The 18,661-nt window shown below is 36.6% G+C and overlaps 2 protein-coding genes across 2 annotated transcripts in view; both read left to right on the top strand.

The window, feature by feature from the left end:
- The first annotated feature begins 15,006 nt into the window (after nt 1-15,006).
- LOC134679542 (protein madd-4) overlaps nt 15,007-18,661 on the top strand; it is a 425,780-nt gene continuing 422,125 nt past the window's right edge. Inside the window, exon 1 of the mRNA XM_063538500.1 lies at nt 15,007-15,407. The gene's annotated coding sequence lies outside the window, so the exon portion shown is untranslated. The remainder of the gene's footprint in view (nt 15,408-18,661) is intronic.
- LOC134673159 (histone-lysine N-methyltransferase SETMAR-like) lies at nt 16,444-17,346 on the top strand. The gene has a single exon (XM_063531109.1). It carries the CDS (start codon nt 16,444-16,446, stop codon nt 17,344-17,346), a length of 903 nt encoding a protein of 300 aa, XP_063387179.1.

The following is an 18,661-nucleotide window of genomic DNA, read 5'->3' as shown; positions in this document are numbered from 1 at the left end:
TAATGTGGATAAATCTTGCGGTGGTACTATTTAACCCATTCGGCGCTATTCACGGACACTTGTGTGGAACATTTTCGCTACATACCGGGAAACCCATGTTATCGGCTACGACGCTAGCTCAGCGGTGAATGTGTTAACCCTCAACGCAGAAGGGTTAAAAACATTTAACGAAAAATTTACGACTAAAGAAAAGACACTTTTCACATAGATTTTCGTACACTGACCCGCCTGTTGCTATCTCTAATGCACGCGCGTAATTATATTGCTCTCATATCAAAATTATCTCTGAAGAATTTAGTTCAGCGAAAAAGCAATTTTTGTCTGTAATATTTATCATGTTTCAATGTTTATTTGGGCACAAACGGCACAATAATATTTACAGATATTAATATTATTCAATACAAGAACCAATGAAGTTGCCACTAAGTACTAACACGTATACAAAAAATAAACAACCGAGTAACAACTAGAATATATCCACAGAACAAACATTTGTCGGCATTATTAATGAATCCGAAAATAAAAGAGAATAATGAGAAAAAAAAAATGAGTAAAAGTTAAAATATTCTAGGCATTAAGTATTCAAAGTACTAAGAACCTCATACTTAAACTTAAAGAAGACTTAACTAACGGAATGTTAAACATATCAATACGTGTGAAAAAAGATTATTATTACACTTGCACGCTTTATCAATGAAGGAATTCGCTTTGTATTTTTGTATCATATGTAACTAACAAAGATTGTAAGCCAATTAAGCTTGTAATAAAATATACTCTCGAACCAACAAGGAAAATCCCTATAATTACGAGTACATGCCGTTATATTTAGCCCAACAATAAGTATGTGATGAAATTCTTGAGCATATGAGCGTAGGTGTTGGCTTTCTTAAGGGCATGTGATTCCATACGAGATAATGAGTTTATTACTATGAAAGACCCGACTTAATGCCGTGCTAAGCAAAAATGTCTATTTTTGGTCAAAAGCTCAACGAAATATAAGGAAAATCCTGTTACAAATGCCATGTAGAGAAAATTACACAACCTTATAACGTTTTGAGTCACTCTCTCTTGACGTCTCTGGCGATATCGCGCGACTTAAGTCGGTAGCAATGTCAGGCGAAGTCATGCGACTTCGCAAAACTTTGCCTGACATAATTACTGCCGATATCGCACGACTTTATGCTGTCGGGCGAAGTCCGGCAACGTTGCACCAATTCACCTGAACCCGAACCAGAATCACCTGAATGAGTTGTTGTATATCTAAACACATCAGCAATAAAATCTCGTATAAAAACTTAGATTATTGACATACGGCCCGATTCTAACTTTAAGATACGTCAAATATTACGGCTAGATACGTAATGTATTACGTAATGGATTAGATATGTCAGTGTCAAAAGTGAGATTTGTTTGAGGAAAAGTAACATTTGACACTGACTTATCCAATCCATATCGTCGTCGTCGTAAATTTAAGAGTTGGACTCTTGTCGGTGTAGCTCTCTCCATTTGACTCTATCCATATCGTATCTAGCCGTAATGTTTGACGTATCCTACATTTCGAATCGGGCAGTTAAACTTATTTCGAATCGAATGCAGACCCATAGTAACGCATCGCAGTTTGACCGCCGTACAAAGACGGGAATAATTTCGGAGCACTTCTTTCACTTTTACGAATACTTTGTAAAAATTACGCTGCGGGTTACGCTGCGAGCGTAAACAGTCTTTTGTGTTACGCTCGTAACTCGGAAGGGTAACGTAAGGTTGTTGGAAACTAGGTTGCATTTTTGTTTTCGGGTTAAATGCAACTATTATGGACTAACGTTCGCCAGTGACATTGTTCGTGTACAAACCGTTAAAAATCTTCAATGTTTACTCTCGTAAGATTGTCCCCAAATATCTTCTTCGACAGCCTCCTGGCCTTACTCGGCAGTGACCCTACCTACAAAGCCCCTGGTTCATATCCTGGATGGCATAGTTAGATGGGTAAACTTTTGAAGAGCGCGATTTTTCGCTATACAGTCGACTCTCGTTAATTCGAAACTCAAGGGACTTTTAAAATATTACGAATTATCGAAAGTTTGAAATATCAAATGGTTCGAAATCTTTGAGAGAAAAATTATGAAAGTTCGAATTATTGAGCAATTATCAATTATGACTAATTAATTGCCAATTTTTAAACTATGTATATCAAAAGGTTAGAGATACCTACATATTTACATACATGATGCACATATGTACATAGTGTGAATTAATTATTAGTCTTTCGGAAGAAGTCTGTAATAGGAAGTGTTTGGAAGTGTGTGGTTTATTTTAAAGCACATTGCTGAGACTGATCAATTTTTTTTAATCAGAAATACGCAGTGCCTTAAATATTTTTACAAAAAGCTCGTACAAAGATGAATTTGAGCTTGTCTCATCAGAATGTAGGGTACGTACCTACCTCTGCAATCTGATAACTTCGAATTGTCGAGTGTTTGACGCCTGTGGGTTCGAATTAACGCGTCGTTTTGTTACTTGGCGATGATTTTTTTGTTCGAATTACCAAGTGCTCAAAAATGTATGGATTTTTTTCCAAATATAAAGAGATTTTCTAGGGAACTCGTAATAACTTCGAATTATAGAGAGGTTCGAATTATCGCGGGTTTGAATTAACGAGAGCCGACTGTATTAGAATCCGTCCCTAAGTATGTATGTACATGTACAAACAGCAACACTCCTAACTGTACAGCGGTCGACCTTATTACAAAAGGTATAAGGTCCACCGATAACGCTGTAGGTGATTACAGTAAGCGCTTATTATCCCGGCACCCTAGTAATTCGGAAATCAGGACTTACAGCGTCGAACGCCGGATTATATGTAAAGCGGTTGCAGTCCAACATTCCGGCATAGCAAAATTTCAGATGCCGGATTACCGAGCGCCTAATGTACCTAATTACATTTCAATTAAGCAGATTTGTAGTGCGACATAAAATAGAAGAAATTAAATAAAATTGAACTAAAAAATTCCGTATTAAATTGTTACCATGTTGCATTTCTTGTCAAAAATGTGACAGTTACGTAGGAAGTGGCGCCCTCAATAATAAAAAAAAAATATCGGACTATAAGTAGGTAGAGTTAGACCAAGAAAAGTCTGCAGCGATTTTGATAGCCCACACCTCGCCCACACAGTGAAAGACTAATTTTAAACGTCAAACTTCTATGAAATTAATACGTATAAATTGGTCTAACTCAATTTAAATTTAGACTGCACCTTATCAAAATCCACGTTTTTATATTCAAATAATGAAGCCCTGTAAACCATATCCTCCTAAAAATTGGATTTGGAATTACTGATCTCTATCTGCTATCGGTTAAAAACGCGGTAGTTTCCCTAAGTACAGTCAGCAACAAATTTAATGTATAAAAAATAAACCTCGCATTTTTTTCGGAATATTTAATCATTTATCGATACGATAACATTCATCGGTGCAAATAATATTTTTTAGACTATCGGTCAGTAGGTAGACTACGTCAAAACTTTGCTAAAAACGTCACTTTTGACCACAGACAAAACATCCTCCAGACTGAGCATAGTCGCGCTACCCCCTCTGCCACGCATACGGTAATTTTACTCCATGTTCGAGTCGAAAGTGTCTTTGTGTGACGTCCGTGTCTTTGAACGGATCTATCACGGCACGGGACTTCGCTCACCTCGTCCCGCACACCCCCGCATTTTTGGCATCATCGGTTGCATGAAATAATTGTTCTAAACTCGGTCTAGAGGATTCCTAGTCTATGCTTTTGACACTGACAAATGTGACGTTTTGTTTGAAAAACGAATTAATTTGTATTTACCATATAAGCGCTTTGGTTGTATTTACTGTCATATTATTATGTCAAATAATCGATATTGAAATCAGTGTTTCGAATGGCTTGGCCTGTCAAACTTAAACTCGAATGGAAATTATACCAATTAGGGAATCAGTAATAATAGTAGGCAAGTAATAAGACAGACTAGTGTTTGCTCAAGCTAAGGCGGCTGATGAATTATGGAGACTGGTAAAACCGTATAAACCATAGAGGTACAATAATATAGAGATGACACGGGGGAGGGGCCAAACGACCGAACGAGATGCACTGGAAATTTCAGTAGGAGTAGCAGAGAAAGCGGTATTATTGCTTGTCCTTGTCACAGTCTCACTTTTTGTTTGTTCCCCACCAAAAATTTAGTATGGTTTATGATGGGCAACAAATAACCCGACCGAATTACGTAGATTGTTTTTGGTATGTTGTCAGGAATGTTAAAACGTGTTTTTAATTTTGTCGCTTTGCGTATGTTTTGTCCCTCACGGAGGCACGCGTAATAGCTCATCTATGTAACTAGGTCTTTGGTATAAACTAAGAAATTAACATCCATTTGCACGTACAGTCGGGGTGAAAACGGTTAATGAACTTTTAATTAATTTTGCTGATCAACTTGAACTGGGATGTAATTTTTATTATGCAACGTGTTTGTTTGTATACAAACTTTTTAAATAATAGGGCTTTTTATGATTGTCGCTAAAAAGATGTAACCGCAAGTGCCTAAACTGACGTTTTTGTTTAAAGAAACGTCACTCTTGACACTGACATATCCGATCAAATCTTTAGCAAAATTTTGACGTATCTTGAAGGTCGAATCAGGCCGTGGGTCATTTTTAAGTTCTCTTTACAATAATAATTAGAGCCCGTCAGAGGCCGTGAGTTCAAGTCTCACCCAAGACAGAATCAGAAATTCAGAATCAGAATCAGAAATTATTTATTTGCATTGATACAGTATGGGGATGTTACAATATGGTGTTACAGATCATGTACCTAGCTTGCATGCAAGCGTGCAAATTCATCATTATAATCATAAATTTAAATAAATATAAAATGTCAAATTGAAATAATTGAAAAAATAACAAAATATTAACACAATAGGCATGTCACAATACAATTAATAACTAAATATCACTAATTTGAATATTGTTGGTATTCGAGATATGACTTTACGCTGTAAAAACAACGCTCTGAGAGCCAGTTTGTCAAACTGCGTTTAAAAGCGTTCCCCTCTAGCAGCTTTAGTTCCTCCGGGAGATTATTATATATAACAATGCACATAAAAACATTTTTCTTGTATATCATCTTGCGACAACGAGGGTGGTATAAACGGTTCATAACGTTTACCCTGGTTCGCCTTTCAAGGACTTCGCCGCGTGTTGGTCAAAAGCTCAACGAAATATAAGGAAAATCCTGTTACAAATGCCATGTAGAGAAAATTACACAACCTTATAACGTTTTGAGTCACTCTCTCTTGACGTCTCTGGCGATATCGCGCGACTTAAGTCGGTAGCAATGTCAGGCGAAGTCATGCGACTTCGCAAAACTTTGCCTGACATAATTACTGCCGATATCGCACGACTTTATGCTGTCGGGCGAAGTCCGGCAACGTTGCACCAATTCACCTGAACCCGAACCAGAATCACCTGAATGAGTTGTTGTATATCTAAACACATCAGCAATAAAATCTCGTATAAAAACTTAGATTATTGACATACGGCCCGATTCTAACTTTAAGATACGTCAAATATTACGGCTAGATACGTAATGTATTACGTAATGGATTAGATATGTCAGTGTCAAAAGTGAGATTTGTTTGAGGAAAAGTAACATTTGACACTGACTTATCCAATCCATATCGTCGTCGTCGTAAATTTAAGAGTTGGACTCTTGTCGGTGTAGCTCTCTCCATTTGACTCTATCCATATCGTATCTAGCCGTAATGTTTGACGTATCCTACATTTCGAATCGGGCAGTTAAACTTATTTCGAATCGAATGCAGACCCATAGTAACGCATCGCAGTTTGACCGCCGTACAAAGACGGGAATAATTTCGGAGCACTTCTTTCACTTTTACGAATACTTTGTAAAAATTACGCTGCGGGTTACGCTGCGAGCGTAAACAGTCTTTTGTGTTACGCTCGTAACTCGGAAGGGTAACGTAAGGTTGTTGGAAACTAGGTTGCATTTTTGTTTTCGGGTTAAATGCAACTATTATGGACTAACGTTCGCCAGTGACATTGTTCGTGTACAAACCGTTAAAAATCTTCAATGTTTACTCTCGTAAGATTGTCCCCAAATATCTTCTTCGACAGCCTCCTGGCCTTACTCGGCAGTGACCCTACCTACAAAGCCCCTGGTTCATATCCTGGATGGCATAGTTAGATGGGTAAACTTTTGAAGAGCGCGATTTTTCGCTATACAGTCGACTCTCGTTAATTCGAAACTCAAGGGACTTTTAAAATATTACGAATTATCGAAAGTTTGAAATATCAAATGGTTCGAAATCTTTGAGAGAAAAATTATGAAAGTTCGAATTATTGAGCAATTATCAATTATGACTAATTAATTGCCAATTTTTAAACTATGTATATCAAAAGGTTAGAGATACCTACATATTTACATACATGATGCACATATGTACATAGTGTGAATTAATTATTAGTCTTTCGGAAGAAGTCTGTAATAGGAAGTGTTTGGAAGTGTGTGGTTTATTTTAAAGCACATTGCTGAGACTGATCAATTTTTTTTAATCAGAAATACGCAGTGCCTGAAATATTTTTACAAAAAGCTCGTACAAAGATGAATTTGAGCTTGTCTCATCAGAATGTAGGGTACGTACCTACCTCTGCAATCTGATAACTTCGAATTGTCGAGTGTTTGACGCCTGTGGGTTCGAATTAACGCGTCGTTTTGTTACTTGGCGATGATTTTTTTGTTCGAATTACCAAGTGCTCAAAAATGTATGGATTTTTTTCCAAATATAAAGAGATTTTCTAGGGAACTCGTAATAACTTCGAATTATAGAGAGGTTCGAATTATCGCGGGTTTGAATTAACGAGAGCCGACTGTATTAGAATCCGTCCCTAAGTATGTATGTACATGTACAAACAGCAACACTCCTAACTGTACAGCGGTCGACCTTATTACAAAAGGTATAAGGTCCACCGATAACGGTGTAGGTGATTACAGTAAGCGCTTATTATCCCGGCACCCTAGTAATTCGGAAATCAGGACTTACAGCGTCGAACGCCGGATTATATGTAAAGCGGTTGCAGTCCAACATTCCGGCATAGCAAAATTTCAGATGCCGGATTACCGAGCGCCTAATGTACCTAATTACATTTCAATTAAGCAGATTTGTAGTGCGACATAAAATAGAAGAAATTAAATAAAATTGAACTAAAAAATTCCGTATTAAATTGTTACCATGTTGCATTTCTTGTCAAAAATGTGACAGTTACGTAGGAAGTGGCGCCCTCAATAATAAAAAAAAAATATCGGACTATAAGTAGGTAGAGTTAGACCAAGAAAAGTCTGCAGCGATTTTGATAGCCCACACCTCGCCCACACAGTGAAAGACTAATTTTAAACGTCAAACTTCTATGAAATTAATACGTATAAATTGGTCTAACTCAATTTAAATTTAGACTGCACCTTATCAAAATCCACGTTTTTATATTCAAATAATGAAGCCCTGTAAACCATATCCTCCTAAAAATTGGATTTGGAATTACTGATCTCTATCTGCTATCGGTTAAAAACGCGGTAGTTTCCCTAAGTACAGTCAGCAACAAATTTAATGTATAAAAAATAAACCTCGCATTTTTTTCGGAATATTTAATCATTTATCGATACGATAACATTCATCGGTGCAAATAATATTTTTTAGACTATCGGTCAGTAGGTAGACTACGTCAAAACTTTGCTAAAAACGTCACTTTTGACCACAGACAAAACATCCTCCAGACTGAGCATAGTCGCGCTACCCCCTCTGCCACGCATACGGTAATTTTACTCCATGTTCGAGTCGAAAGTGTCTTTGTGTGACGTCCGTGTCTTTGAACGGATCTATCACGGCACGGGACTTCGCTCACCTCGTCCCGCACACCCCCGCATTTTTGGCATCATCGGTTGCATGAAATAATTGTTCTAAACTCGGTCTAGAGGATTCCTAGTCTATGCTTTTGACACTGACAAATGTGACGTTTTGTTTGAAAAACGAATTAATTTGTATTTACCATATAAGCGCTTTGGTTGTATTTACTGTCATATTATTATGTCAAATAATCGATATTGAAATCAGTGTTTCGAATGGCTTGGCCTGTCAAACTTAAACTCGAATGGAAATTATACCAATTAGGGAATCAGTAATAATAGTAGGCAAGTAATAAGACAGACTAGTGTTTGCTCAAGCTAAGGCGGCTGATGAATTATGGAGACTGGTAAAACCGTATAAACCATAGAGGTACAATAATATAGAGATGACACGGGGGAGGGGCCAAACGACCGAACGAGATGCACTGGAAATTTCAGTAGGAGTAGCAGAGAAAGCGGTATTATTGCTTGTCCTTGTCACAGTCTCACTTTTTGTTTGTTCCCCACCAAAAATTTAGTATGGTTTATGATGGGCAACAAATAACCCGACCGAATTACGTAGATTGTTTTTGGTATGTTGTCAGGAATGTTAAAACGTGTTTTTAATTTTGTCGCTTTGCGTATGTTTTGTCCCTCACGGAGGCACGCGTAATAGCTCATCTATGTAACTAGGTCTTTGGTATAAACTAAGAAATTAACATCCATTTGCACGTACAGTCGGGGTGAAAACGGTTAATGAACTTTTAATTAATTTTGCTGATCAACTTGAACTGGGATGTAATTTTTATTATGCAACGTGTTTGTTTGTATACAAACTTTTCAAATAATAGGGCTTTTTATGATTGTCGCTAAAAAGATGTAACCGCAAGTGCCTAAACTGACGTTTTTGTTTAAAGAAACGTCACTCTTGACACTGACATATCCGATCAAATCTTTAGCAAAATTTTGACGTATCTTGAAGGTCGAATCAGGCCGTGGGTCATTTTTAAGTTCTCTTTACAATAATAATTAGAGCCCGTCAGAGGCCGTGAGTTCAAGTCTCACCCAAGACAGAATCAGAAATTCAGAATCAGAATCAGAAATTATTTATTTGCATTGATACAGTATGGGGATGTTACAATATGGTGTTACAGATCATGTACCTAGCTTGCATGCAAGCGTGCAAATTCATCATTATAATCATAAATTTAAATAAATATAAAATGTCAAATTGAAATAATTGAAAAAATAACAAAATATTAACACAATAGGCATGTCACAATACAATTAATAACTAAATATCACTAATTTGAATATTGTTGGTATTCGAGATATGACTTTACGCTGTAAAAACAACGCTCTGAGAGCCAGTTTGTCAAACTGCGTTTAAAAGCGTTTCCCTCTAGCAGCTTTAGTTCCTCCGGGAGATTATTATATATAACAATGCACATAAAAACATTTTTCTTGTATATCATCTTGCGACAACGAGGGTGGTATAAACGGTTCATAACGTTTACCCTGGTTCGCCTTTCAAGGACTTCGCCGCGTGTTTTAAAGTATGAGTTATGTGATCTGACAAAATTACATATTTCTCTTAAGTATAGACACGGTAAAGGAAGGATTTTTAGTTTCTTGAAAAGGGGCACACAGCTTTCGTCCTGCCACGAATTACTGATGACCCTGACACACTTTTTTTGTATTTTAAAGACTCTGTCCACTTCCACTGCGTTTCCCCACAATATTAACCCATAACCAAGGACAGATGATACGTATCCATGATAAGCGGTCAATAATTTTTCGACAGTAATTTTTCGACTTTTAAATTTATTCTAATCTTAATAATAATTAATTAGACTAATATGTCTGTACATTTCCTAATATTATTTATTAATCACTCACCCAACTCGTCTAGTAGGCTCATCGGCGACATGTCTCGACCACGTATACACAAATAACTTAACACAATCTCACAAAATTGACACAACTATTATACCCACGCACGTGTCTGATCATTACGCACAACACATAACTATTAATGTACACTCGGTTACTGAAAGTAGCATTATCTCACGGAGTTTTTCAAAACACAAACTCGACATCTTTAAGAGCACAGTTGAGTCAGTGGACTGGCCACACATTATTCACAAATACAAACATAACCCCATTTCACATTTAACATCAATAATAAACATTTTAAATAACGCGAGCACGACTTGTTTCCCATACAAAAAACAAACTAATGTAAGCACGAAGCAGATTTGTCCCTGGGTCACGGACGAAATCCTTGTACATAAACAGTTACTCACACAACTACTTGATAATTGCAATAATGCACTTGACAAACAACTTCTCTGTCCCATAATTTTACAACAGTCATTGAAACTTGAAACATCCTTATCAAGTGCAGAGAAGTCGTATAATGTAAACTTGTTAAAATGTTCCTCTAATCCACAGAAAACATTATGGCAAATTGTTAATGGACACACTGGTAGGAAATCATCGAAACACCAACAAAATCTAAGTACGTTGCGGGATGACGCCGGTGCATTATATAACTCGAGCGACCGACTCGCTAATGATATTAACAAGTTTTTTCTAAGTGCAGCTGATACGGTGCGCGCCCCCACCGCTGACCCGAATGCTGCATACCTACTGTTATGTCAGTCAACTAGCCCTAGCTATGTGTCTTTGAGGTTTGAATTGTTCTCAGAAACTGAATTGTATAACATAGTCACCAAAGGCGTAGCGTGCAAGAATACATGTGACATATATGACATTTCTACAAAATTAATTAAGATATGCCTACCGATAATTTTATCACAATTGGTTTATATATTTAATTATTTAATAAAAACTGGAACATACCCTAGTATTTTGAAAAATGTTAAAGTAGTGCCTATCTACAAAGGCAAAGGAAATAAAGATGACCTTCAAAGTTATAGGCCGATAAGCATTATCCCTGCAATCGCTAAACTTTTTGAATACGGCTTAGCTAACCGATTAAGAACGTTCCTAGAAAATTTCAGCTTGTTAAGTGACAGACAATACGCGTATAGGAAAAATAAATCATGTTTAGATGTTATTCGTCAAGCCCTAAAAAATATACTGAAGGCTAAGGAAAACCAATGTCACGTGGCAATAATACTATGTGATATGACACGGGCCTTCGACCTCTGTAATCACAATGTCCTTGAAAAAAAACTCGAACATATTGGTATTCGTGGCCCTAGCCTTAAGTTAATGCTGGACTTCCTGCGCCAGCGGCACCAATGCGTTGCTATAAATAATGGCCGTACTAAATCTGATGGCGGGAGTATCGACATCGGCGTTCCCCAGGGTTCGTCCTTAGCAAATTTGTGCTTTCTGATCCAGGTTAACGATTTACCTAAAATCGTAAATGGTGAAATGTATATTTTTGCTGACGATGCCTGTGACATTATAAACGCCAACACAATTCCGTCTCTTGAAAATATTATAGCCTCGGAGATATGTAGGCTACAAGGTTGGTTTTCCGCTAATGGTTTAGTTTTAAACCTACACAAAACCCAAGTGATGCACATAAGCCTAGGGGGTAGGCCCCCGCGCCCACTAAGTGTCAACGCGGACGGCGCCGTCCTTCCTCAGGTAAACAGCACCAAGTTTCTAGGCGTGACGTTGGACGCGGCCTTGAAGTGGAACGTGCATATAGATGTTGTGTGTGGCAAGTTGTCTGGTGCATGTTTCGCATTGAGCAGATTGGCCCGAATCTTGCCCCACCAGCAGCTAAGGACTAGCTACTTCTCGTTATTCCATTCGGTGATGTGTTACGGTCTAGAATTCTGGGGCACAGCTGCGGAATGGCAGCGTGTATTCATTTTACAAAAACGTGCAGTACGGATTATATCATACGCTCCACACGGAACCCCCGCTAGGCAACTCTTCATAAATTGCAATATAATGACACTCACGTCACAATACCTATTTTACATAGTTAAATATATTAGAAGTAACATACACCAATTTCCAATAAAATTATTTAAAAGTGCACGTATTACACAAAAACACAACAATATGTTGGACTCGACATGTTGTCGACTTGCTAAATCCAACAAAACGGTATCCGTTGCAGGGCCAGGTATCTATAATAAACTACCCGACACCATTAAAAATATTGAAAATGACCTGACATTCTACTCCGAATTAAAAAAATGGCTAACTAGAAATGCATTTTATGACATGTCAGAATATAATAATTATGATTTAATCGTTACTTAATTTAATATTTTATTTATTTGAATTGTATTGATTATTTTTATATTGTTTTATTTTATGTTAATGAATTGTAATTTAATTGAAATGGACCTAATTAATGAATAACCCTTTTGACATGTAAAGTTTGTAATTTTATGAATAAATGAATATGAATATGAATATGAATAATTTTTATACTTAATCTTGTATTCCTTCATGTTTCGTTCTACTGGTAAAAATTAACAACTATTACTTTATAACTACAATAGGTTTCTACGTTATCCTAACGCAAAGGTTGTCGTATTTCTAAGTAAATAGATCCCATTTCTCGTAAAGACATCGGATTCGAGAAAAAAGGATCATCGGAACTAAAATTAAACTCATAAAAATGTAGGAAGCGGCGTATTTTGATCAACAGTTCCAGTCCTATTCCAATAAAACATCATTACATTTATTTCCTTGAGATCGATTCTGTCTTATGAATTGGTTTGGTAACTCTTGAATATGGTTTTCATCTTATTTTGATATGACCTTGAGTCGTGCTATCAGGCATCTCACGTGCACTAATAAGTGCAAGAAAGATGCCTAACGAGAGGACTTCTGACTCCTTTCGTGACCTCCAATTGACGTGTCTTCCTCCAATAACGATCAATGTCGTATCTAAATCATGGAAGACATAAATATTTACCCACTTATTCATAAAACTTTACTTTAATTTATAAGGCAAAATGACAGATGAAGACAAACGATTAGCAAATTGAGGTTTGTAGCGCGTTTCTGAATAGGATTCTATTTATTTATATCCCATTTTTAACTGTTAGGTATATAATTTTCTATCGTTACATGATATCGATCTGATTATATAATTAGTTTAGTTTAGTTTAGTTTTAGTTTGTATATTAATCTAGATATAAGGATAATTGCTATACCCCACCGGGCTCCATGTGAAACTTTCGTATTTGTAACACTTTACATGTATACTAAATAAGTTGAAAATCATATCTAATTGTAAAACAGAATAGGTAGAGGCTAGAGGACAGAGGTCCTGGGATCTGAAAAGGTTATTTTACTTATTTTACAGCTTGCAGCATAACTTATGCTGTAAGCTGTAAATAACCTTTTCATAAGTATTTGAGTTTTGAGTTTCATTAGGGCATGTTTAGCCTATGTTGTTGTTTATGTTTTTGTTTTGTTATGAAAGTGAAGGAAGCGAAAGAGGTTTGTCAGGATCGTAGCAAGTGGAAATCTCTGACTACCGCTTCGGAAAATAGGCGTGATTATATTGTATGTTTAGCCTTTTGGCGCCGACTGTACAGTAAAGCTAGGAAGTAGCTTGACAGTTTCTGCCGCGCTTAGGACGGAATATTAATCGCGATGGAAATGCTGGAATACTTGCTACTAATAAAAACAATGGCAGCGTATCTTTATTCGTAGGTACTTAGTTGTAGCATCGCCTACACTGTTAACTGTACATCTGTGGACCTTATGCCTTTTGTAATAAGGTCCTCCAATGTACAATTAGGAGTGTTGCTGTTTGTATGCAACAGTCGTATTTAAACATAGAATGAAGTGATTCTCAGGAGGATTTAATTAATAGCTTTTTGAAATTATTGATCAAGCGAAGCGAATTTACAATTATGACTCGTATCTGCCTAACTATCGCTTCTTCATATTCGGCAGATAACGATGTTGATGAACGATTTCGATGTTGGCAGTACGGCAAATGGCCTGATTCGAACTTCAAGTGGTATCCAGACGGGACTGATGAAATCGGTTGATTTGATCAGAAATGAAATTGGCGTCAATATCCAATTTTAGATCTATGGTGATATTAGAGCCCTCTAAATTGAAAAAAATAGAACGAAAAATACTGGCCTGACTAATTGGTATCCGCACCTCATTTTACCGGTAATATCGGTCATTATCGGCGGTTGAATTTGGCGAGCCAAATTGGTATTTGGGTCCGCACCTCCTGATTCGATCGGGCAATTGAATCAGATTGGCGAAAAATTTACTAATCTGGATACGCCTTTAAGATGCGTCAACAATTTGCTAAAGATCAATCTAAAAATATTATATGGATCGGATAATGTCGTGACGTTATGAAGGGCTATGAAATTATTTTGTTGAAATAAATTTTGTTTTTCTAAATAAATCCAAAAAGTTTATGAGGTATTGAGAATATTGAAATAGATGTGCAAAAAAAATAACGTGTCTAAAATTATCACATCAATATTACCCAAAAAATTAAATTGGAAATTAATATTCCAATACAGCATTGAAAACAAAAAGATTGTATAAAAGCGTTCCTAAAAGCAAACAAGACATCCCAAGGGCGTGTTCTAGAAATGCCCAAGGTTACTATTACTAATACTGATATACTTACTATTTACTAGAACCTCCACAGAAGATCTCGCATGCAATAAGCGTTTCCATCAAATAGATAAATACTTCTATTCAAATTGACAACATAATATTTTTTTGCGTGTCCACACTTTTTGCCCCGTTTCCCTAATTCCTAGACTGCCTAACTAATTTAGTTCTTTAAAAGCTTTAAAAGCCGGTTCTTTGAAGGAACAAATGAAAAACGACATAAAAATGAAGAAGGCGGTAGTCAGAAACGCTACAAAATAAACAAAAATAAAAGCAGTAGCGATGAAAGTTATTTCGCCGAACTTATATTTTCATCAGAATTCAAGCTGTGAATCGCCGCAGCCAATAAATTATATAATTTCAACCCATTTGTATTGCGCATTCTTCAAAAACACTTCCAAACAATTGCAATCAAAACCCTAACCGCAATGATAATAAAACGAAAATTACTAAAGTGTCATAGTAAAAGGGGTTGACATGGCGCGTTTTTGTCCATAGATAATCTAGAGCTCATAAGGGAACTTTTTAAATGTAAAAACGCAATGCGACATAGGACGTTCCGTTCTACGGAGAGGGAACCATGCGCAAAGCATTCGGGTAGTCGCAGCGACCGCCGGAGGCCGTGTCGCTGGAGCTTTACTCTCGCGCGAGCGTATTTAAAAAAATTCGACGCGATGTGATTCGAAATTCGGACCGCGCGATTGTGCTTGGAATTTAAAAAATAAAATTCTGAAGTGACGTGAGTGGATTTGAAGTTTTTGAAATTGGAATTAAGTGTTTGAGAAGTGTCGGAGATTTGAGTGTTTTGTTCTGTTCTAGACCGGATTTCTTGTTGGCATCTGAAGTGTTTTGTTTGCTGAAATTGGATATAGTGCGGCAAAGTGAGGTAAGTCTAATTTTCGTGTAATTCATTAGGGTACTTTACATATAGTTCATTCACAGTATTATAATTATAATGAATTTTATTATGTGCGATAAATAAACGATAATAGGTCCCGGTCTTCTAATCTGATATATCTACTAAGGACAACATAAATACATGTTAAATTTTAGTTTAATTGTGTTTGAAAAAGAATATAATGTTTTGAGGTGTACTTATAATCTGTTAAATATTTTTATAATTTACACTCGAAAAATCCTTAAGAAATACGTTTATCCGGTAATGAAATGCAAAGTTATCTCGGAAATACCTACGTTACGGTCATAAATTAAGATTTACGAGTTACCCGTATTTGAGGATTGCGGAAAAGTGGGTAATATTTTTTTTTTTATCATTATTTAGATAAGGTATTATCATAAAATCTCGTATATGCGTAAGAATTAAAATAAAATGCAGATAATTAAAACAAAATTTGTATTACCTACAATTTGTATACCTAACTATTAAATCTATAATTATGTATATAGCTTTAGAGTCTGTGTCGTTGAAAAAAATAATTAGGCAACTATTATAATACATATGTAGGTCCTCTTCCAACTATGGTCCCAAAGTAACTCGTATATTATTATTATCTTTTAGGCGACACTATTATTTAAATCTCGCAGTTTGAGGGCAAAATAGTTTCATAAATAGAAGAAATAAAATAACTAAAAATTTAAAAATAATAAAATTAATAAATAACCCCTACGCATTGTGCGAAAAAAAATCCATTAGGTATACATACGAGGGACGTCTGAAAACTTATAAGCCTAAGGTATTTCGAGGTTGTATATGTGTTTATGATACTGGCCGCTAGAAAGGCCATTTAAAAATAAATTATTAAGAAAACAATATGTCAGATTTTTATTATTCTGTTTCGAGATATTCAACTAGAAACTACATAATGTGTGAATTACCAGCGAATATTACGAAAATTGAGCATCGTGCTGTAATTAAGTTCCTTACAAAAAGTGAAAAATCACCGCAGTGTATTTTTGAGGAAATGGCTATTATTTACGGTGCTTCTGGGCCTTCTTATGCCACAGTCAAAAAGTGGAGTCGTTTATTTAAACTCGGGCGGGAATCCATCGAAGACGACCCCCGCTCAGGGCGGCCAATATCGGTAGTGACCGAAGAAAACGTAGCCAAAGTCAAAAAGTTGGTATTGGAAGATAGAAGAATTAAGGTTTGGCAAATAGCTGAGGTCCTAGGTATAAGTAAAGAACGAGTCGGAGAAATTTTACACGAACATTTGCACATGAGTAAAGTTAGTGCTCGTTGGGTGCCGAAAATGCTTACTGCCTCCGATAAAGAACGTCGTGTTGAAACTTCCCAGGCGTTTTTAGACTTGTGCGAAGATAATATAGACGAAGTTTGTTCCCGAATAGTTACTGTCGATGAAACATGGATCAGACAGTATGACCCGGAGTGTAAGTCCGAATCAATGCAGTGGATTGAGAAGGGGGAACGGCCGCCGAAGAAATTTAAAGTGCAAAAGTCGGCCTCTAAGTTAATGGCTACGGTGTTTTGGGACTGTGATGGTATTCTTTTAATCGATTATTTAGAAAAGGGTTCCACAATAAATGCACTTTATTATGCAGATCTTGTAAGACAGGTACGACAAGCAATAGTTGAAAAAAGGAGAGGTAAACTAAGGAAAGGAATTTTGTTTTTGCAAGACAACGCACCCGTCCACACCGCTCATGTTGCGAGGCGTGCTTTGAAGGAAGTTGGCTTTGACGAAATCGACCACCCACCGTACAGCCCCGACCTAGCCCCTAGCGACTATTTTCTATTCAATAATTTGAAGAAAGAGTTGAGGGGAAAGCGATTTACTAGTGACGAAGAGATGAAGGCGGCCGTAGAGGAGCATTTTGAAGGGCAAAATAAAGAATATTTTTTTTAATGGGCTAAAAGCACTATATAAAAAATGTAAAAAGTGCATTGATTTGGGAGGAGATTATATCGAAAAGTAAACAGTGATTTACCTTTGAAAATTGTGTTTTTGTATCTTAGGCTTAGAAGTTTTCAGACGTCCCTCGTATATTATAAACAGTATTCATTTTTAGTATAAGGTTTCGATTAAATGGCCGCCGCGCCCTTCAATAACCAGCCACCTTATACTAAAAAGAATTCTGTTTCAAGGTGATTAAAATTCATTTTTAGTATAAGGTGGCCAGTTATTAAACAGTGGCCAGTAATTGAAGAATTCCTCTAATGATACTTATTTAATTATGTATTGAACTTAGGCCCCGAAATCACTAGTAGGTACAGTCAGCACAGAAGTCACTAAGCGGGCCAGGTGTTCAAAATTACCTTGACACGCTCTTATTCTCTTAACAATAAAGTCGCGTCAAGATCATTTTGAACACTTGGCCCGCTTAGTAACTTCTGCTGCTGACTGTACATACCTGGTTGCGCGGTTATTCGGTAAGTATACCAATGGCAGAATATCCTCTAGCCACCCATTCGTCAACCCTCGCCAAGCAAAATAAAATTTTATTTTGTCAACCCAAATTTAAAATTAGGATAGAACAGGAGACCTTTTTATAGGTCTCTGGGCGGCTAGAGGTTATAATTTTAACTTAGAATCGCAAATATTTATTTTATTCTCTTGATAACACTACTCTGGCTTATTAAATTAGTCTTCAGTAGTTATTTGCGAGTAAATACGTTAAGCCTTTGTTTTAATCTAATCAGATCTTTGAAACAATGCTGGCTTTATTTAAATACTTGAGAAGAAAGAAAACTTCATTAAGTCAATTTATCTAAATGGAACACATTATTAGGGTTCCGTACCAAACGGTAAACTAAAACTCTTATGATGCGACTCCCTGTCCGTCCGTCTATCACAGTGGTTCCTAATCTTTTCAGTCCGGTCACCCTTATGACTAACTAAGGAACCTGATTTTACCCCTCCTCCCAATGGTAATAAAAAATAAAACGTGTTCGTTTGTTGTACTGTTATATTAGGTTAGCTTAATACCCCCGTAAAATACCACTTTTACCCCCACGGGGGTAATAACCCCCAGGTTAGGAACCACTGGTCTATTACATTGCTAAATTTATTAGATTTTATAATGTGTAAATGTCCATCATCAATCATCCAGAGAGTAAAAAAATCAGGACTACGTTTGTATGGAAAGGGGTTTTCGCACGGGCCCTCCACTTAAAAAACTCGCGACAGACAGACATTAAAATGATCCCATATGTGTTGCATA

Source organism: Cydia fagiglandana, chromosome 2 (assembly GCF_963556715.1).
Source record: "Cydia fagiglandana chromosome 2, ilCydFagi1.1, whole genome shotgun sequence".
In the NCBI taxonomy this organism is placed as follows: Eukaryota; Metazoa; Arthropoda; class Insecta; order Lepidoptera; family Tortricidae; genus Cydia; species Cydia fagiglandana.
Note: the sequence above shows the minus strand (reverse complement) of the source record. Positions and strands in the feature narration are given on the sequence as shown.